Source organism: Ochotona curzoniae, unplaced genomic scaffold (genome assembly GCF_017591425.1).
Source record: "Ochotona curzoniae isolate NIBS_2020 unplaced genomic scaffold, NIBS_Ocur_1.0 contig_78, whole genome shotgun sequence".
Taxonomy (NCBI): Eukaryota; Metazoa; Chordata; class Mammalia; order Lagomorpha; family Ochotonidae; genus Ochotona; species Ochotona curzoniae.
The window spans coordinates 3,322,438-3,342,601 of record NW_024466559.1 but is presented as its reverse complement, the minus strand read 5'-3'; the positions used below and the strand labels follow the sequence as shown (position 1 = coordinate 3,342,601).

Below are 20,164 nucleotides of genomic sequence, written 5' to 3'. Positions count from 1 at the left end.
GGGGCATTGTTTGGTCTTGGGTTCCCAGGTCGAAACCAGCAGCTGCGTCATCAGAGTGAGCTTTGGTAAAATGATTTTTTCTTGAAGTAGACAGACATTGTAGAGAAACTTCAGCCTTATGCTGTTTTTGTGTGATTTTTTTTTTTTTTTTGTATTTCCTTTTTCGGAAACCTGAGATAAAGGCAATACAAAAGGGTTAGAACGCCTCGCTTTTCAAACTTGCAATTGGTTTTTTTGGTAACTTGTTTGTCCCTTGTACCTGTACCTAATGTGTCATGCCTATGACATTTTACCTAGTATTTTTCTAAATCTCCTGTTGATCCAATGTCTAGAAAAATGTCAGGCTCCTTTCTTATTAATCATGTAGAATTGATGATGTCTTGTGAAATAAATATACTCAAGAATTCAAGAGAGGGGAGCGGAGGAGAGAAGCATGACATGGGGGCCACTCTTGGTGACGTGGCCTTCAGCAGCACGTGTGAGCGCACACACCCTCGTGTGTGCACAGGACGAAGGTGTGAGTGGACACTGTCGATGGCCGTGTTCCGTTCTCAGTTAATGTTGTGTTTCTCTTTGTCTTTTGCACCAGCTCTCTGAGTCCAGATGTTGATCCAGTGCTGGCTTTTCAACGAGAAGGATTTGGACGCCAGAGTATGTCTGAAAAACGCACAAAGCAATTTTCAGATGCCAGTCAATTGGATTTCGTTAAAACACGAAAATCAAAAAGCATGGATTTAGGTAGTGAGTACAATCTCCGTGCATCTTTATCTAAATTAGGTTTAGATGTTTTCAAGGATAAAATCGTGGTTCCCAACACATGTCTGTTTACTCTGAGCAACAGAGAAAATAAATGTGAAATATGGCAATTTGGCGAAAATTAGTTTTCCTCCGAGTTTAAGATAACCATACTACTCCTGAGTGGCGTGTTTACATATGCAGTATGTTAGCACGCAATATGTTAATATATATGTTTTCTTGTGAGAAATGAAACAAACACATGTGTATACTATGCTGTGTTCATGTATTTCTAGTTTAAAAACATGTTTTTAACACTTCAACTGAAAAAAATCAATTTTGTAGAAATTGTATGTGGTTGGTGGTGGGATATTTTGAAAAAAAAAAAAAATATTGGAGAGAAACCATTATCTCAATCCATGTCTGGAATTTGGTTACCATATGATACTCTTCCTTTCATTGCTATTCTTTAAGATTTACTTGATAGTAACAACGACAAAAAAAATCCCTATTGCTTTGATAATTATGCACTCAATCACAGTAATAATTGGACAGAATATTTTCTGTTGAAAGTATTTGGTGGAGGATAAGCTGCAAAGGCCCATGGGTGTTCAGTCGCCCATCAGGTGGCCTATCATTATATCCGAATCCACCATACATTCCAAAGAAACTAAAATGAATCTATCTGTAAATCGCTAATTTTCAAGAGCCCTTGTTGATCAACTGTGCCTTACGCCTCTCTCTGGTGGCTGTTCATATTTCAAGACTAAAAAGCATTAATTAATTTACCACACGCATAAAGAAAAAAATCAGGCAGTGCCTTGCCTTGGCTAATTCCAACATGCTAACCTGGAAATAACACACGTGTCTGGGAGGAAATGACTGCATATGCATGGAGACACTGCTTTTCCCGCCCCCTGATGTTGATGAGGAATGTTGGCTGGACGTTTTGTCATTATCTGCATGAAATGTTACCTGAGAGTTGTCACGTGACTGACCCAATCTGGGAATGGTTGCAGCATGCTGGACGCCGGGGACTAACCGGGCTAACCATTCTACATTTACCTTTTAACAGTAGCTGACGAGACTAAACTCAATACAGTGGATGACCAGCCATCAGGTAAGAACGGACAGTTAGGCTGTTGCCATAGAAACTGTGGTCCAAGGAGCTTATCACAATCACAGGGCTGCCAATCATAGTGTTATGTAAACATAAATACTTCAGTCCCAGTCCTGCCAGGATGTTTTATAGAAGGGGTGGGGGTGGGGATAAATCTCCCAGGAGGAGTGCTGTATCTGTGCTGTATATAGCTATGTGTGGAAGTGGGAATCGGTGCTTTTCAGAACACTGACAGCAGCCTAGGTTTCCTTCATTGTATTTGTGTAGGAATGTTTCATGACAGTTACACCAAGAATCGAAACCCTGGAAGCGTGATCTGTTTAGTCATCTAGATGGCATCTGGGTTGAACTCCACAGTGTGATGCTCTGAGTGGTATTTTGACCTGAACAGCAACAGTGGGCTTAGAGGCATTGGCCCATCGCATCCCTCACAGTACCCTAGTGCCACCATTAGTCCCAGATACAGGAATAGAGGATCATTACCTGGGCACAGGAGCAGACTGCAGAATGCTGGTGACTCCATGTCCTCCCTCGGTCCCTAAGCTGCTTCTACTCTTATCCACGCAGTATCAGGTTTTCTGTGGCCGTATTCGCTGCACGTTGTTGTCCAAACCTCATCCGTGGAAAGTCTTTCACCGTAAGAAAACGCGGATGTATGCTGTTGAGCCTTTATGATTTATGATTGTCTTTTGGGGTAGTGCTTTAATTATGCTCGGTCCCAGCAAAGGCCCTCACGCTGCTTGCTCCTAATGAGCTTGCAGTCACCTTTGAAACCTGCGCCCGTAACCAGGTTTAGCCTGCGTGAAAAATGAGCTTCGCGCGTCCAGAAGTGGTGATTATCGTGGACTTGGTTGGAGGGATCATCTTCTGCAGAGTCCAAGACAGATGATCAGACTAACGGGCGGTGAATCGTAAGATTAACTGTGTTGTAACACAATTAACTGTGGCCTCAGCTTTTGCCATGTCGTTATTTTTTCTTATCAAATCTAAAATTCATTGAATTTCTAACGAAGGACTAAAGAGCAACATTGTTTGGTAGTTCCGATGTATAAAGTACTAATTTCTGGTGGTGTTATTAGCGCTCCTTACTCAAGTTAGTATTTACACAAACCAAATTGTTTGGGTTAACGTTGCATAGCTTTGTGTATGAGGCCATGTAGGTAAAAATGAAGAAGATACTTGATTTAGCCCAACTCAGATCTGCTCTCAGATCTGAAAAGAATAATTTCTTGTGATTCTTGTGAAATGAACAGTGGTACTTGGATTGTAATACTAAAAGTATTCTGTAACTGTTATCACGAAGATCTAATCAGATTGCCCCCTTGGTTTTTCTTTTTGAAGATGTTAAAGAGTTCCTTTCTTTGTGTACCACGAGTCATCCTTTCCCCCAAATTAAATTGGGATAAAAAAATAGAGAGTATAGACACTGACATGCTTTGGGTCCTGCTGAGTTGAAATGGATGTGAGGTGAATATCTAAATGGATCCCTCCCCACTCCGTATGGAACACTGAATAGATTTCTATGTCTTTTCATTTCTTCATTGCTGTTTCAGAATCACTGTGGCTTTGTAGTTCAGGGTTCTGGGGCATGTAACATGCACTTTTAGCCCAGATCATCCGTACAGCTGTGAGCACTTCTCAGTACAGTGGAGTCCCCAGTTAAAAAACATCCTCCATTCTCTTGACCCACTACCCTGCCCTCCTGCCTGCCTTTGCAGTCTCCCTCCCATCTGCCAAGAGGGATGGTTTGTGGCAGAAGCAAAAAACCAAATCCAAAGAAAATAGTGGGATTATGATTTCACCTTTCATTCCAGCTTCCGAGATCTTGTATTGTGGGTTTTTTGGGGGGATGGGAGAGGGTGGAAATTTGCTTTACTTTGAGAGCAGCCATATGAAAGAACTGGTTTTTCTAATGGCTTAATCCATGAGATAGAAACAGACAGGAGCATCAACATGTACAAATGTCCTACAGGATTTGCTGTGAAATACACGATTGGAAATTGCATGTGCAAACTTAAAACTACAGTTTTTTTTTTTGTATGACTAAATTCTGTAATCTTTGCTCCTAGTTTATAGAGAGAATTTAAAAATTTTCATTGCAAGAAGAAACTGAGTTTGTTACCTTAGGCATTGGTAGCCTTACATGGAAACCCTCATCTGTCAGTCAGGGTCTTTGCTGGTGCTTGCCACTTGGGAAACACCCACATTCAGTTTCATAGAGCCCAGTATTCTGTTCCCTGACTCTGCTTCAGATTCCAGCCTCCTGCTAAAGCACCCTGGGGTGGGGGGCAGCAGCTGATGGCTAACATACATGGGCTTCTGCTACCCCCATGGCAAACCTGAATCAAATTTCTAGTTCTTGGTTTTTGTCTGACCCAGCCCTGGCTTTAGGAGGTGTTCGGGGAATGAACCATCAGATGGAGATGTCTCCTTTTCTCTCTCCCTCTCTCTCTCTCTCTTCCTTTGTTCATGGTTCTCTTACAAATAACATCACTTCTTTGTGTGATACCTGTGTTGTTGGTAAGGCAGCTACAGGCTATGGGGTCTCTGTTGCGGCCCCTTGCGTGGAAATATGGGAATGAAGGGGTATGCCTGTACATGCTTTCAGACCTCGCCCAAGTCCTGCTGATGCTTGTTGTAGCTCCACAGCAGACAGATGCCCACGTTTTGTACAACTTGCTGTGAAGATGGTAACGCATGGAGGGTGGCTGACGCACTTCTGGTGAAGCCCAGTACCCACCACCATTACCTGTTGGCTTGATGTCATGGATCACGGGCAAAACCGAGAGAGCTCAACCCTGTGTTTCATGTCATTGTTCTTGCCTCGTTGATCACACTTTTATCATTGCGTTGCTTCTCACATTTGCCTCTGTGTGTGCTGAGGAGCATCCAGTTTTAATGAACACTCACAGCATTTCTGGAATTAACCATTGAAGTGTTCATAAACCTCAGATGACTTTGCAAAGAACAGCTTAAAACATTGACCTTTGTGATCCTTTTCAGTGGGACTGGGAAATCTGTCTGGGAGATTAGACAAATGTGTGTGTAGACACACGTGCACTCCAATCCACGTGTCCTTTATGGACCCAGGAAAGCACCAGCTATTTGCCTCATGCCTGATTAGGCAAACAAAATACATCTGGTAAACTTTAAAAATCTGTAGCATCATTTATTTAGGATCTATTCTTAGTGCTAACTCTAGAAGGTATAAGGTGAAAATCACTGCCTGTGGATGATCTTTTTGTAGTTTGTTTGATTTCTTATTTTTTATTTACTGCTTTGGAACAAATTTCCTTTTCCTGAGTTTTATGAAGCACTTGAAAAGTGAGCTTACCACGTGTTACAGTGCTATGAAAAGGAAAAAAAAAATTTGATTTATTTCCTTGAAAGTAATATTTCATGTGTACTTTTCTATCTATAAAATGAAATCTACACACATACTTTCGGAGACAACTAGCTGTATCATCTTTGTCTTCCCAGTGCAAATCAGTCATAAAATATTGTTTCTTTAGTAGATTCATAGATCTGCCCTTCTTTCTTTCTAATAAAATTTTAACGTAGTCATTCATTTGAGAGGGATGTTGGGTGGAGAGTTCCCATGATGGTTCATTCCGCAAATAACTCCAACCAAGTGACCGTAGGAGTGACAAGGACCCAGCTGATTGGGCTGGCACTGCCCACCTCCTACCGTCTACACTGGCAGCAAGCTGAAGTCAGGGGGGTACTGAGACTTGAACCCAAGCACTCTAGCTGGGGCACCGAGCCAGGACTGGTCGAGCACCCTGTTAGGTTACAGTTTTATCTTGCCTGCTCTTATTAAAACTGCTGCCCCATCTTGAAAATCACATGCAAGTTGTAACGTCAGTGAATGCTAAGATCAGTCTTGTTTTGACTCTTCATGATTTAATTTAATTTTTTTTATTTAATAATACTCCGAGCTACAGAAAGCCCGTGTCACACCTATTTGTCTTCCAGCTAATAACATGACAAGGCGACTCCTTAATTATTGATCAACATATGGGCTGATGACCCCATGTTGAGATAAACTATTTAGTCGCCCCCACCGCTCAGCGTTTTCATCTGTCTTTTCTAACACGTCAGGGAAGACCCTGCGTCAGTATCCGGGTTGCCCAGGTGGTGGTGCCAGGCTGGTGATCGCGTCCCGGGGAGGCCACATTAGCCTCCCTGAGTACCTGCTTGGGCTCTGAGGGATGAGGATGCCACATCAGGTTATAGCAGTCAGCTCTGATCGCCTTCAAAGTTTGCTTCTGTTGCTTTTAGTATCCCAGGCTTCCCTCAGCTAGGCCCGCAACAATGCATGTGCTTCTCCAGTGTCCTGGGTCTGCACTTCGATTTCTTTGCTATTACCATGCCTCCTTCTTTCTGTCTCCCCTCCTGTCCTACACAAAGGCTTTCTTTCCAGGCCTGCAGCTGTGAGAGTGTAGATCTGATCTGGTTTCCTTCCTTGCTTGTCAGTGTGGGATAGTATAGAATGGAGCCTGGGGTCTGGTGGCCCCCTCCTTGTCTTGGTGACCTAGCCCCTGGCGCTCCCTCACCTTGGTGAGGCCTGGAGGACAGCAGTGCCCTGAGAGAGGGCCTTGTGATGCTGCTGGTGCAGGTCGTTTTCTGTTGCCTCGGAATGATTTTGCTGGGTGTTTGTCTGAGCTGCCTCATCGTTCCTCCTATGTAGATGTGCTTTGGACCCTTTTAAGTTATTCATGTGACATGGAGCAAAAAAGCTTAATGGAAATTGCCTCTTAAGACAGACATGGGTAACTCATGAAGACAGTGTTCCCTGATGTTAATTAGACAAAAGGATAAAATGGGAAAAATTTTAGAGTGTATCACTTCAGGTTGGGTACTGGCCGCTGCTGAAATCTGAAGCGTTTTGAGTGCTTGCATGCATAGAAGTTCCCTGTGTTTTTTGAAGCCTGTCAGATTTTTAGAGTCTTGCATTATGGGTGTTCAGCCCTTGGGAGTCTAACATGGTTTTCGCCAACTTGAAAAATACCTCTGAGTTTGATACTCCTCTGGACGCTCTTAGATGACTTGATGTGTGCATTAGATTCCAGAGTTAATAACTGAGCGAATCGAGTTGGTCCCTGAAATTCTCCCTAAACATAGATGCTGGGGCGTTTGGATCTCACAGCTGTTGCCCAATGACTGACGTTCTGTCCCCGTCCCTCCTTCCCGCCCTTCCAGGTTCCCCCAGTCGAGACGTGGGGCCCTCCCTGGGCCTGAAGAAGTCCAGTTCCCTGGAGAGCCTGCAGACGGCCGTGGCCGAAGTCACCCTTAACGGGGACATCCCTTTCCACCGCCCCCGGCCCCGCATCATCCGAGGGAGGGGCTGCAACGAGAGCTTCCGCGCAGCCATCGACAAGTCCTACGACAAACCCTCGGTGGATGACGACGATGAAGGCATGGAGACCTGTAAGTGTAGCAGGGCTGGACAAAAGAACGGTGACCGCAGCCGCTGGACTGTAGCCACTCTAAAAGCATGCTCCATGGAACCCCTACTCCCAGCAGCAGGGAAAGGAAGATACTGCATCGTCTTGTCTTGTTCTCTCTCAATTAGGAAGTGTGTTTGTCAGGGGCCGAGAGTCCTGTGATATGCCTTGGGCTATTTGTGCATCTGTGTTTGCTGCCAGCCTTCAAGTTTGGGAAACTCCTGCTTATTTTTAGTATGAGTTTTCTTTCCTTGAAATTAGTTTTTTTTTTTTTTTTAAGTAGTTGATTCTTTTTTTTTTTTTTTTTAAATATTCTCAGCTTTAATTCAGTGTATATTGGTAGATTTGATCTGTGTTCAGAGTAAGTACTTGGGGAGTCTTTATCCACGTGAAGGAGGTATAAAGTTATCCTGAGACCAAAGTGTTTGCACATGGATGTTGCAGAGATGTCTCCAGGAGTGTGTATAATAATCTGTAGAGGTGAGTTGGGCTACCGCTTGGGGGTCCATGTCACGTCTGAGAGCTCTGCCTCTGCTTCTGACCCTGCTTCTTGCTGGGGCACAATTTGGGAGGCAGCAGTTGAGGGCTGAAGTAGCTGGGTCCATGGCACCCACTTGGGAACACACAGATGGGGTTCCTGGCTTTGGCCTGGCCCAGCCCTGTTGTTGCTGGCATTCAGAGAGTGAACCAATAGGTTAAAAAAAAAAAAATCTCTGTCTTTCACTCTGCTTTTGAGTAAATAATAATAAATAAATGAGCTTAAAAAAAGAAACAGTGATCTTAAAAAATACATTCTCATTCTGTGCTTAGGATTTAGTATTGCTTTCCTTGAACGGAAGTAGCAATATATATTTCCGTATGCGTTTGCGTGTTTCCAAGTTGCCCAGTATTTTAAGCCAAGGTTATTGCAAGTCAGAGGTTAATATGGATGAGCGGTATGTTTCTCATGGTACGTTGTGGACGGAAAAGCAGTATTTATAAATGTGCACTTCAGAAGGTTATCTTTTATATCCAACATTTGGGGTAACAAAAATAACCATTCTATTTAAAAATTATGGGAAAGGTCTGCTGATGTGATTCCATAGATGAGAAAGGACTTCGAAATCCCAGGAGTCTCAGTACCGTTTGCCGATCGCTCCGTGTTTACAGCTAGCAACTGAGGCTGTTGCTTTCTAACCGTACATTTAACTGCAGGTTGGAGGTACTGTATCCCAAAGGAAAAGCCAAGAGCAAAAGTAATATTCTTTAAAAACAAAAGTAATTGTTTCTATGCATTTGAAAGCGAGTCAGAGAACACGGTTGGTGATCTCCCATCTGTTGTCCAGTCAGTCCCCTAATGCCTGCAGCAACCAGGGTTGGCTCAGGATGAAGCCAGCAGCCCCGGATTCCACCCAGGTCCTCTGAGTCCTTGAATCAGCATCCCTGAGTTGTGCCTGAGCGGGGATCTAAAATCCAAAATGGAGCCAGGAGCGGAGTGGTGTCCTCCCAGGAGGGGAGGCAGGTGTCGCATGTGACAGCTGAGACACCTACCTGCCTCAGAGACTAGAGTAATTCACATGGATTAGGAATGTTAGGGGGACCTGGAGACAACGCGGAATGATAGGGTTTTTGCCTGCAGTCCTGGGGTGGGGGGATCGGATGTTGCCATGGTGGGTGACATAACATGTGGAGCAGAATTTGGGGAGAAAATTACTGTCCTTCCTCCGCCTCTGCTCCTTATTTTCTGCCTGAACCCGGTGCTCTCAGACACATGCAGCCGGTTCTTACTGGTCACATTATCTGCCTGTACTACCTAGGCTGGGCTCCACGAGCCTGCATCCTGTGAGCAATCCCACCATTGCCCATCTCTTCTTGCTTTTCCCATCATTATTCTTTGACTCTTACAAGTGCCCAGTGTCCTGTCCTAGATGTGTCTTTCATGAAAATACACTGCCTTGGCCCCTTGACATATGTGTGGGTATGTGTATGTTTTTAAGCATCTGAAATGTATGCTCTTGACAAAGTGCTTTTTCTCTCTGGCTAAACCAGTATCCACAGTCTCTTACCACTCAGTGGTCCTCATGGCTTAGATTCCTCATGTAATGAACACCCGGCTGACCCAGCCTTTTCCTGATCCTTAAAGGAACTGGGTCGTGGAATCTTTCCACTCGTGTCAGAGACCCAGTTTGAGGCTCTTGTTTCTGCTTGCCCAGCCCTGGCTATTGCAGGCATTTGTAGATTGAACAAGCAGATGGAAGGTAGCTTTCTGTTTCTCTCTCCTTACCAAAACAGTAAGAAAGTAGGAACATTGAAATTGAATTCTGATAACTCGCATCCTATTTGCTTCTAAGCCACTTCATGATTTGGGTCACATCACTTCAACTCCAGGAGCAAATGGACAGTGTATCTAAGGTGACTATAGGCTCTTGTGTGGTTTTGGGGAGTGTGGGGCTGCCAACTTCCACCCTCCACTGTCTTTTCATGACTGCTCTGCCTAAGCAGATATTTTCTGAGTCATTTTGTGCTTTTGGGCTTTTAGGGTAGTTGGCGGGGTGGGCCTCTTGCCTGAGGTGTTTTCAATGCTCATTGTCCTGTATTGGAGTGCCTGGTTGGGTTTCAGGCCATGTGTTCTGGCTCCTGCCCTCTGCCAGTGCAGACCAGGGAGATGGCAGGTAATGGCTCCGAGTCCTTCAGTCCCTGGCACTCAGAATTTTGGTCTAGCACAGCCCTGACCATTTTGGGAACTTGGGGAAGAAGCTCTGATGGAGAAAAACTTCTTTCCTTTGTTGGCTTGTCAAAAATAGGTAGGTAGGTAAGTAGATAAAGGAGAAGTCGTTTGCACAAGGAAGAAAAAGGGTTGGAAGTTCTGACCTTTTTAGAAGTCTCTGAGGCCCCATCTGGAGTTAGAAATCCGTGATTTTTGTCCCATTCTCAGTTCTGAGGCTGTTTTGTCCTGCAAGGCTTGATGAAGGCCTGGCTGTGTGCGCTGTGGAGTGAGGAGCCCTGCGCAGCATGAAGCACACAGTCATTGGATCTGCCAACCTTTGGCTGCACCTGCTGTGCTATCTGGCTTGTTTTGCAAACTGTGGACCTCCCTGCCTCTGCAAACTTGTTTTCCTTCAAAAGACAAAACTGTCTGACAAGGGCAGGGCATGGCTGATGACCATTAAGCTCTGGCCGTTCCATGTGACTAGCTACAGGGACCTTTTCCCGCCTCTTCTGGTGAGGATGGGGTGGTAACTAGGCTTGTCTGCTCCTGTGTGCCCAGCTGTGCCCAGCTGTACCCTTGTTGTCTTTCAGTGATTTGGGATTTGACTGTTCAGGTCCTTCATGGTACCCCATTTTTGCAGTCTCAGCCTCTGGTGGACACTCAGATGCTGTGTCCCAAGTAAAAACAGCTCTGTAGAATGGTTTCTTGTTTGAGCCACCTGTCTTTATGACACAGGACATCTATGAGGCTGCGATGCACCCTTTGAGTGTTGGGGAAACATGGGGACCATTGTTGGCAAACACCAGCAGGGTACGTGGTGGCTTCCTGTGGCACTCCAGCTCTTGTCCACTGCACTCAGCACACAGTTTCCCATTTGGATGGGGCACCTGGGCGCAGGTCTGTGTGACTGGCCTTACCCGCGGGTGCAGCCATTCCCAAGTGATTCTGTTTCCTGGCTCTGAACAGATTGGTCTCCCCTCTGCTGTGGTGACTTCCTGGCACGGGCACAAGACGGGCCTGACGGCTTGGGCGGGTGCCACGTGGGATCTGCTGTCTGTCATCTTCCGTGGATGCGGGCTCTTCCTGTGGGGCTGACAGGGGCCTGCATTTTTGTCTTTCCTTTCATCCATCTGGCACTCCGTGTGGTGCTAGAGTGTCTGGAGCAGGATAGAGCTTTGTTCGCTGGGACCCATTATCTCCGAGGCCCTACCTGCGTTTGACAGGTCAGGGCATCTGCAATCTGCTCCCTCTGCCGTGCAAATTACGCACCCAGCCTGGCGCACAGTGAGCGGCCCCTGCATCCCGGCAACCAGCCCGCGTCTACTTGGCACCAGGGCTGCGCGTGCCACGATGGTGCTTTGTTCAACTTGTAGCCAACACACGGTCCCGTTTTCTGTCCTCGAAAGTTGCCACTGAGTGTGAGCCCTGTGATCGAGTCAGTACCGGCTTTGTAAGGAGGTTAGGGAAACGAGACTCTGCTTTGCTGAATTCCTCTTCTTGATCTAAGGATTTATCAAGTAACGAGTCTTAGATGTGAGAAGCTTGATGCTGGCAGACGGGCGGACACTGCCTCTGAGTAACTTGTCTGTTCTTCCAGAGCGTTCCTGTTATGTGTGATCCGTTCTTGACATTGCTGTGAGTGATTTAGGTGTGAAGAAACTAAATTTGTGTGATTCAACAAGCCACTCTGTTTCCAGTGAGTTTTGCTTTTGGGCTTCTTAGTATCTTTTCAGCATTCCTTTCTCCTTGTCTTCCATTTGTGCAAAATGTTACGCAAAACTAACATTTTTACCATGACCCTGTCCCATTGAAACACAGTAAGCATGCTCTAAAGGAATCTGGATGTAGGCGGGGAAGTCTAAGCCCTTGGCAAATAGAGTCAATCCAGTTTGACTAATCCATTTCAGTGGAGAGTTGGAAGTTCATCTATGAAATCTTATTCAACCAGGCTGGGAAAAGAACACATTATCATGTCTTTTTATGCCAGCTGTATACATTGATATCCCACTGTGGTTGATTTTCAGGGAGTTCTTGATGGCAGAGGTGTGTGTGTGTGTGTGTGTGTGTGTGTGTGTGTGTGTGTGTGTGTGTGTGTGTGTGTGTGTGTGTGTGTGTGTGTGTTGAGGAGTGATTTTAGCCAGCAGTGCCTGCCCTCACTCACCACTGTGGTTCCAGTCCTATTGCACCAGAAGTGGTTGATGAGAGCTTCTTTAAGGTCAAAGTGGTCGACAGTGTGTGTGTGTGGTTCACCCCCAGTAGACCTGTTAGGCCTGATGTGCCTCACATCTGGGCCACCATGTATTTCCTAGCCAAAGGAGGTGGTTTGTGGGGGCTGTGTACCCCGTGCGTGTGCCGACAGCCATGGTGAAGGCAGGGCAAGTCGTCCCAGGGCCTGGTGACATATTGTCTTGGTCCACTCACCATCTCACCTGGAAAAATGTATGATGGATGTTGATGTGCTTTTTGTCAGTTTGTGCTGCTGGGCACTCAAAAACGTAGGGTCATCTCTCACTGTGTCACTGCTCCGCTGCCAGGCTTTCTTCATTTTCCCTCTGGAAATATTCATTGTACCGCATCTTTCCAACCTAGTCCAGGCCCCCATTGTTTAGTATCTGAAGTTACTATGGGGTCTCCTGAGTGCTTTGCCTGCTTCAGCCTGGCTGAGTAAATTGTGAAATCTCTCCTCACAGTCCTCTCCAGCCCCTCTCTCTCCTCTTCTGCCTCCCCTCCTCCTTTTCTGTCAGTTTGAAAGGCAGAAAGTAACAGGAAGGGAGAGGCAGAGACACATTCAGGTCTTCCAGCTTGCTTGTTCTCTTCTGAAATGCCCACATCCTCCAGGACCAGGTGAAGCCAAGAGCCCAGAGCTCCATCCGAGTCTCCCATACTGCAGCCCTCATCTGTGCATCATACTTCCCCATGGGGTGCACATTTTATAAGTCAGTTTCTTGTGTTCTGCTGTGTATACACCTGAGGCCGTGTCTTCCTTGCTCAAGCAACTTTTTCTGAACAATCTGGTTTCCCCTGACTCTCTAACCACTCCCCACTCCCTCACTGTCTATTGTAGAGGAAGCTTCTGGGACGGTGTAGAAAGTATTTTTTTTCCCCTGAAGTTCATGGATTGCTCGTAGTTCCCCTCAAGATCGGTTATAGTTCACGGTTATTGAGGGCACTGGCTTTGGAGGCACAGCCATCGCAGCTTCTTGAAGAGGGTAGCCAGCCAGAGCGTCGAATGCCATCGACGCGCCTATCTCCATGTTCTTAGGCTGCTTTGCTATCTTCTGGGCAGTGAAATCCTGCTGTGATGAAGGGAATACTCCTTTGTGTGTTGCTGAGACGCAGAGCTGACAGGAAACCCCACTGGTGCTTTCAGATAGATGTTCTGGTGGCAGGTTCAGCCTGGGAGTTGTCAGCCTGGCCATTGGGCTCCACATGGTCAGCCGTGAGGAAGGGAGCAGCGTGCTCTCCTGCTGGGCATTGTCCTGTGGATGGGAAGCAGCCTGTGTGTGGACCTTCCTGGGGTGCTAGGGCAGTAAAACCTGCTGAACACTGCAGTATTGTCTCAGGCACGGGTGGCAAGGACAGCTGTGTGGGAGTCCTACCTGCTCCCCCAGGAGAAGCTTAGCACATAGCAGGCTGGAAGATGGGCACTTTGTAACGTACTCCTGCTCTGTGCAGTGGTGACATACGGCTTTCTTCTCATCCACACACACTGAGGTTTCCCAAGATGAAGTCTATTTCCAGGGTATAGTGTCTTTGGGGGCATGCGTGTTAGGGACTGGGGTCATCTCCTTGACATCCACCAGTTGTGTGATCACTGGGTGGACTCTCACAGACCTCCCTCACCCTGGCCCACCAGTCTGACCCTCGCGGTTCTTCTTGCAGCACTTCTGAGACCCTGCTCCTATTCTAACGGCTTCACGCTTCACGCCAGCTTTGTGAGGGTGTGAAGAGGAGTTATCTTTGTACTGTTCAGAGAAGACTGTTTTTTCCACTGCTGAGAACTCGTAATGTTAAAAGTCGGAGTCCAGGACAGCAGATCCTGCTGTCGGCCTCCATCTGGATCGCTAGCTGTTCATTTCCTCCATCTTTCTTTCTTTTCCAGAGAAACAAAAATAATATCTATTTCCCCAGCATGCTCGGTTCCTGCTTAGGACCTGGCGGTGCCTAGGAGTTCTGTTCTCATGAATTTTTTTTTGTTATTTTTTTATTGATTACATTGTATTATGTGACACTGTCTCATAGGCTCTGGGATTCCCCCAACCCCTCCCCATACCTTCCCCCCATGGTGGATTCCTCCACCTGGTTGCAGTATTACAGTTCAAGTTCAGTCAAGATTCTTTCATTACAAGCATAGAGTCCAGCATCTTATTGTCCCAGTTCTCATGAATTTTCATTGAATTGTTTTTAATTTAACACTGCTTGGTAGTGAGTGGTAATGGTCCATGGATGTGCTAAATCTAGAGAAATTCTCTATTATTAAGGTCTCATTTTAACTGAATTGTTACATTCAGTCCTTTGTTTACCAGAGTACATTGTTTTTGTTTGTAGGTGATTATTTTCGGAACAGGGAGGAGCCACAGACCCCTGGTCCATCTAACCCTACATTCATTCACTCAGCAAATATTAACATTATTTCTTTAAGCTTTGCACTCAGGAGAGTGCTTGTTGACTGATCAATAAGCAGTGGCTTTATGTTATTGTTTTGGTTTTGTATTTCCCTGTATTTCATGATGAATCACATCTTAGATATGCCAGAACTGGTTTGCGGCATGATTTGTGCGGTGTACCTGTTAGGATGCTTTCAGTGGCACTTAATAAAAATTCGACTTAGACCAACTCACACCCTAAGGAAATACAGCCTCTTTCATCTTTTTAAAAGATTTATTTACTTTTACTTGAGTGGGAGATTTTCAGAAAGTGAAGGAGAGATAAAGAATGTCTTTTATGCACTGATTCACTCCCCAAGTGGTTGCAGTGGCCGGAGCTGTGCCGATCCGAAACCAGGAGCCAGGAGACTTTTTCTGCATCTTCCACATGTGTACAGGGTCCCTAGGGACTTGGGCCAACCTCCGCTCCTTTCCCAGGCCAAAAGCAGAGAGTTAGGTGGGAAGTGAGAAAGCTGGGATGTGAACCAGTGCCCGTCCGAGATGCCAGTGTCACAGGGGATTAGCCTGCTGAGCCTTTGTGCCAGCCCCAGTACATCATCTTTCATCATTGAGCACTGACTGGAATCGGACATCATTGAGGTTTCTTATTCTGTGGCGTAGTGGTCTCGCTAGGGACCCAGCATCTCCTGGTTCCTCCTCTCCGTGACGGTGCTCACCCCCTGGGCATTTGGGAATGCTTTCCTTCTCATGTCTGACAGCCTGGCATGAGCCTGGGGCGTGTCCATTCAATGTGTGACTGCTGTTGATCAACATGTCACGTGCGTGTGGCACTCAGCGGCCAGTATGATTTTATGTAGCATCCTCCCTCCCACCCCCAGCCTTGGAGCTGGGTTGCGTTCATGAGCAGGTATAGGATCCGTCTAGGAGGAAATGAGTCAGAAACGTACTGGATGAGTGGCCAGCATCAACCACCAGCAATGAAGACCGTGGTGAGCCTGGAGCACACAGTCCCGAATCGGCAGGGGACTGCTTGTGCTGGCTGAGATGGACGATAGTGAAGGCACAGGTGCGGGACCTGCTGCCTCTGGTCCCCAGTGACCAGCCTTTGGTAAACCTCGTGGTGCCCCATTCCCTCCACGGGATGGTTCCTTTAAGAATTGAGCAGCTTGATTCTTCATGTGGGCTAGAATTTTAACTGAGCTGCTTCGATTGGCATCTGCTGAAAACACGGTAATTAGAGGCTCCTTAATTGCAGCAGGCCCGTGCTGCCTTAAGGAGAAGCAAACAGCTTCATGCCACATCTTCTTTAAAAGAAGAAAATTTGCAAGTACTGTCCTTCTAGCCAGTCACGTGGGAAGGGAGCTGATAGTTCAGCGCCGAGCAAGTAAAACAGGCAGACACATTGTCAGAAATAGAAATCTCTGTGTGGAAGGAGTTGCTTTCATTGTGCAGGCTGTTTGCAAAAGCAGAGACAATATAATCTGTAACTAGGAGAAGAATTAAAGAGAATAGAGCAGCACGATGTGTGCGGCATTTAAAATAGCGAGTTATCGGCATGTGGTTTATGAGCAGTTCTGACTGGTTTGTTCCATGAACACAGTTGATTGGGTAGTTGACTGCTCAGATTCATCGGTGTTCTTTCTACTTGAGCATTATTCATATGAATATTTTGTTCCAGCTTTTATGATTGCTTGTAGGAACATTTAGTGTTTTCTTAGTTTGTGATGTTTCACTTATTTAAAAAGGTTAAGGCTAGGGTTAAATGTAGAGAGGTTAATTTAAAAACTTAAAATCTGACTTGTGTGTTGGAGATGTTGAATATTATATGTTTTCGAAAGTTCAGCAAGTGTAAACTCGCTTATTGAACTTTAACAAAACCATCATCTTCGCACGGTAAAGATATAGAAAGAGATTCCTACTTTCTCTACTAAATGCTTTCAGGGTTTAAAGCATATATAACATGAAGCTAAAAGAACATCTTCTGTTTGTACATGTGAAGCTACATATTGCTAAATATTTTTAATTAGCTGGCATCCGAAGGGATTGGTTAAGTCAGTACACCCCCAGCAGTTTCGGTAATGCGCGATCTGTATTGGGATGTTTAGAACAAGCATAAACAATCCTCATATGTATCATTGTCAGCAGTCTCTAGTTTCAGGGCCAGAAGCTATAAGGTAGGATCTCTGAGTTCGTACAAACCAATGGTAATAGGTAATTTAGTGCTTCATATTACTTAGCTTAGAAAATAAGTTGCCTTACATACACCAAGCAATTACTGCTACTGTGAAAAAAAGTTGGCACTGAGTGTGCCATCAGCATATAGTGATCTGTGAAGGCACCGCCTTGGTGCTGCCGCCGAGCCAAGAGCAGAGCAGACATATGCCCCTTGAACTGCTGCCAACACTGCTAGGCAGAGAAGGAACAGAACCACTCCTGATTCTTCCATTCATGATTTATGATAATGGTCGCCACGGAAGACTGAGTCATTTACATTTATTGAGCTCGTTGTTTTGTTTATAGTTTCAGATGTTGTAGAGGGTTGTAAAATCCATTAGATGACACGTGCAGTGCTGATCATCTGAGCATAGCAGTAGACCAGGACCCAATTAGAGTGAAACCAGGGGCGTCGGGCATTCCTGGTGATGCCGAGGCTGGGTTGTGATTAGGCTCGTCTCGCTGGCTCTGAGGGCTGGGAGGCATTTTTCTGAAGCTGGAGCACTGGGGATACCCAGGGAGGAGTTCAATGTCGTTAGGGTTGAGAGGAAGCCATCAGTCAGATTTCACCAGTGGTCCATTGATGAGTGGCTGCTGTCTTCCCAGCAATCCTTCATATAGGAGCTCTGAGGGTGAGATGTGCTTGAGATGTGTCACAGTGAAAGGTTGCGTGGAAAGCAGTAGGGTGCAGGGTTCGAGTGCTAGGCACCTCAGATTTCTAGGGAATCACCAGCAGCCATGAATATCATCCTCGTATTGCAGCAGACCTGGGTTTGTACCTGCCAAGAAGTTTGGAGAATTGCTTAGTAATGATTTGGTCCATGGTCTAGAATTTTGAGACCACACCCTCCCCCCTTCCCAGAGGGTTGAAGGCATGCTTTGCGGGCACAGGGGGTATACCATGTTCAGGGTGGTGGGCTGGACACTACCACCCTGCATGAGCTCCCATCTGAACAGACCCCCTGTGATCAGCAAAGCCCTTAGCAGGCCAGTTAGTTGGCCAAGACATTCTTTGCCTGCTGTGTGTCCTGCAGAAGTTACATCCTCAGGATGGAGGGTTTCGCATGATCCCAGCATGCCATACTGCAGTACCTGGGTTCGTGTCCCGCCTCTGTCCAATCCCGGCTTAAGGCAGCAGGTGATGGCTTGAGCATCTGCCACTTGTGTGGGAGACTGGACCAAATTCTTGGTTCAGCAGGTATTTACTCTCAACCTCTCTCTCTCTCTCTGCCTCTGAAATAAAGAAAAGCAACTAATGATTGTTAAGACTAAGGATTTTTAGGGCCCCATTCATGAGAAGTTGCAACTTGCTTCCTCTGAGTAGCTAAAGTTCACTGTGCAAGGACACTAGAGCAAAGAGAAGGACTCCTTTCCTTGCTGGAAAAGTTAGTCTCATTGACTTCCAAATCAGTTTCAGATTCAGGCCTGGGGCTGTTTTTAGTCTTTGTACCTAGGGTGAGAGCTGCCGAAGTGGGAAATGGGTTCCCTTTTTAACCGAATGTGTCAAAAAACTCTGCACCCCTGTCCTTTTTGTAGTGCTAAATAGCTGACATTTTAAAAATAAAGCTATAGCACTGGGGCCTGACCTCATGGGTCATTGCTCGTGTCTGATTTGCAGGAACTGAATACCGGAAATAAAGCCATGAAGACAAATTGGCTGCTCTGTTGGTAGGGTGTCTTGCTAGAAAAGAGACCAGACCCAAGTTCTCTTGGAGGTGCAGTAGCCTGATTGGGAGATTGGCACATTGCAGCCTACCTGTCCTGAGTTAGAGGAAATATACCTTACATCCATGTCATTCAAGTGCAAAATGATTGAGTTATTGCTTGCCCTTGGGCCCTCCTCTTGGTGCAGGTTCTAGGATGATTACAGCATTATGCAGTTTTTATCTGTGACATGCAGGGGAGTGAGATCATTGGCTGGCTCATGGTCACATTCCTTCCTCGGTCCAGCTGCAGTTCTGTACAGCTGGGCATGTACAGTGAGTGAGAATGTACACAGCGTTTATGTCTGATATTGGCTTCATGCAGATGGTCACAGATGATGTGATCATCCACTGTGGCAGAAGACAAAAACAGACCCATTCTTGTGTGCCTGCTCATCCTACGTGGACACATTTGGAGGCCCGAGGACAGAGGTCCTTGTGCCAGTCCCCATGTACCTGCTAGTGTGTGGTGCGGCCCAACTACTCTAACTACTTTTTAATGAGTCTTACGTGTATTTTCCTTGTCCAAGGCAATAAAGATAAGCTCCTTTTTCTTGCCCCTTCTTAGCATCCTATTAAAATGATGCGCAGGACCGTCTGGGGTCTGTGTTGCAGGAGAGGTGATGGGGCCCTGAGCAGTCAGATGGGGCAGCGCTGGAGGAGTCATAGTAATCACTTGTACTGGCCAGGAGTGGAACAGGGGCCCTTCTCTTGGGAATCTGTGCTGTCTTCTCCGCTCATGCCAGCCACATCTGCTCAGAGCTTAACACTGATGTTTTATTTGAAAGAGTTAACGGAAAGAGAGGGAGACCCCACACGTGTCCCAACTGTTCCACATCCCGTCCTGCGTTAGTTATGGCTTAAGCACTGATCCCACTGCAGTAGTAGGGTTTTGTCCACACCTGTGTTTTTTTCCTCCCCATCTTCTCCATCTTCTCCACTGTATTTTACCATCTTTTTTTTTTTTTCCTCCCTTCCAAGTGGAAGAAGACACAGAAGAAAGCTCTCGGTCCGGGAGAGAGTCCGTGTCTACTGCCAGCGACCAGCCCTCCCACTCCCTGGAGAGACAGACCAACGGCAACCAGGAGCGAGGTGACAAAGGTGAAAGGAAGAGAGATAAAACTGGCAAAGAGAAGAAGAAAGACAGAGACAAGGAGAAGGACAAAATGAAAGCCAAGAAGGGCATGCTGAAGGGCCTGGGAGATATGTTCAGGTAAGTCTCCAGCAACCACCACCCCACGTGTGCAATCCCTGACATGCTTCAAGGCGTGGTATGCTGAGAGACGAGACACAGCATACAGGGGAGGGGAGGGTGTGCCTTGCCATCAGTCACAGATGCATATACTCCGCTCTGGGTCCCCAGGCTATGGGCCATACCCCCATACATGGTTAGATGGTGTATGACTGCCCACGATTGTGGGAATGAACGAAAGTACCAATGGCACAAGGTTCTTCAAGGTCAGCCATGGTCCCTGTGCAGTGTCCAGTTGTAGTTAGCGCGGTTTCCCCTTCGTGGAGTGTCACACTTGAATCTCTCAGGACCCTGTTGGTACCTCACACTCTTCATCAGCCTTCTGAGCCACCATTAGCAGGGGCTCTTGCTTAGAGCACCAGTGAGACAAAGGGCTGTTAAAGCAGTGTTGGTTCTT

The 20,164-nt window shown here is 46.4% G+C and overlaps 1 protein-coding gene across 17 annotated transcripts in view; it reads left to right on the top strand.

Moving 5' to 3' along the window:
* Positions 1-20,164, top strand: part of PARD3 (par-3 family cell polarity regulator) — a 465,250-nt gene that overhangs the window by 280,786 nt on the left and 164,300 nt on the right. For 7 of the 17 annotated variants that reach the window (XM_040992574.1, XM_040992577.1, XM_040992575.1 and 4 more), the window contains 4 exons: positions 590-741; positions 1,811-1,855; positions 7,058-7,285; positions 19,497-19,728. In XM_040992574.1, coding sequence (XP_040848508.1) covers positions 590-741; positions 1,811-1,855; positions 7,058-7,285; positions 19,497-19,728 — 657 coding nt within the window. The remainder of the gene's footprint in view (positions 1-589; positions 742-1,810; positions 1,856-7,057; positions 7,286-19,496; positions 19,729-20,164) is intronic. The other 10 variants (XM_040992587.1, XM_040992586.1, XM_040992578.1 and 7 more) reach the window with 4 other exon arrangements.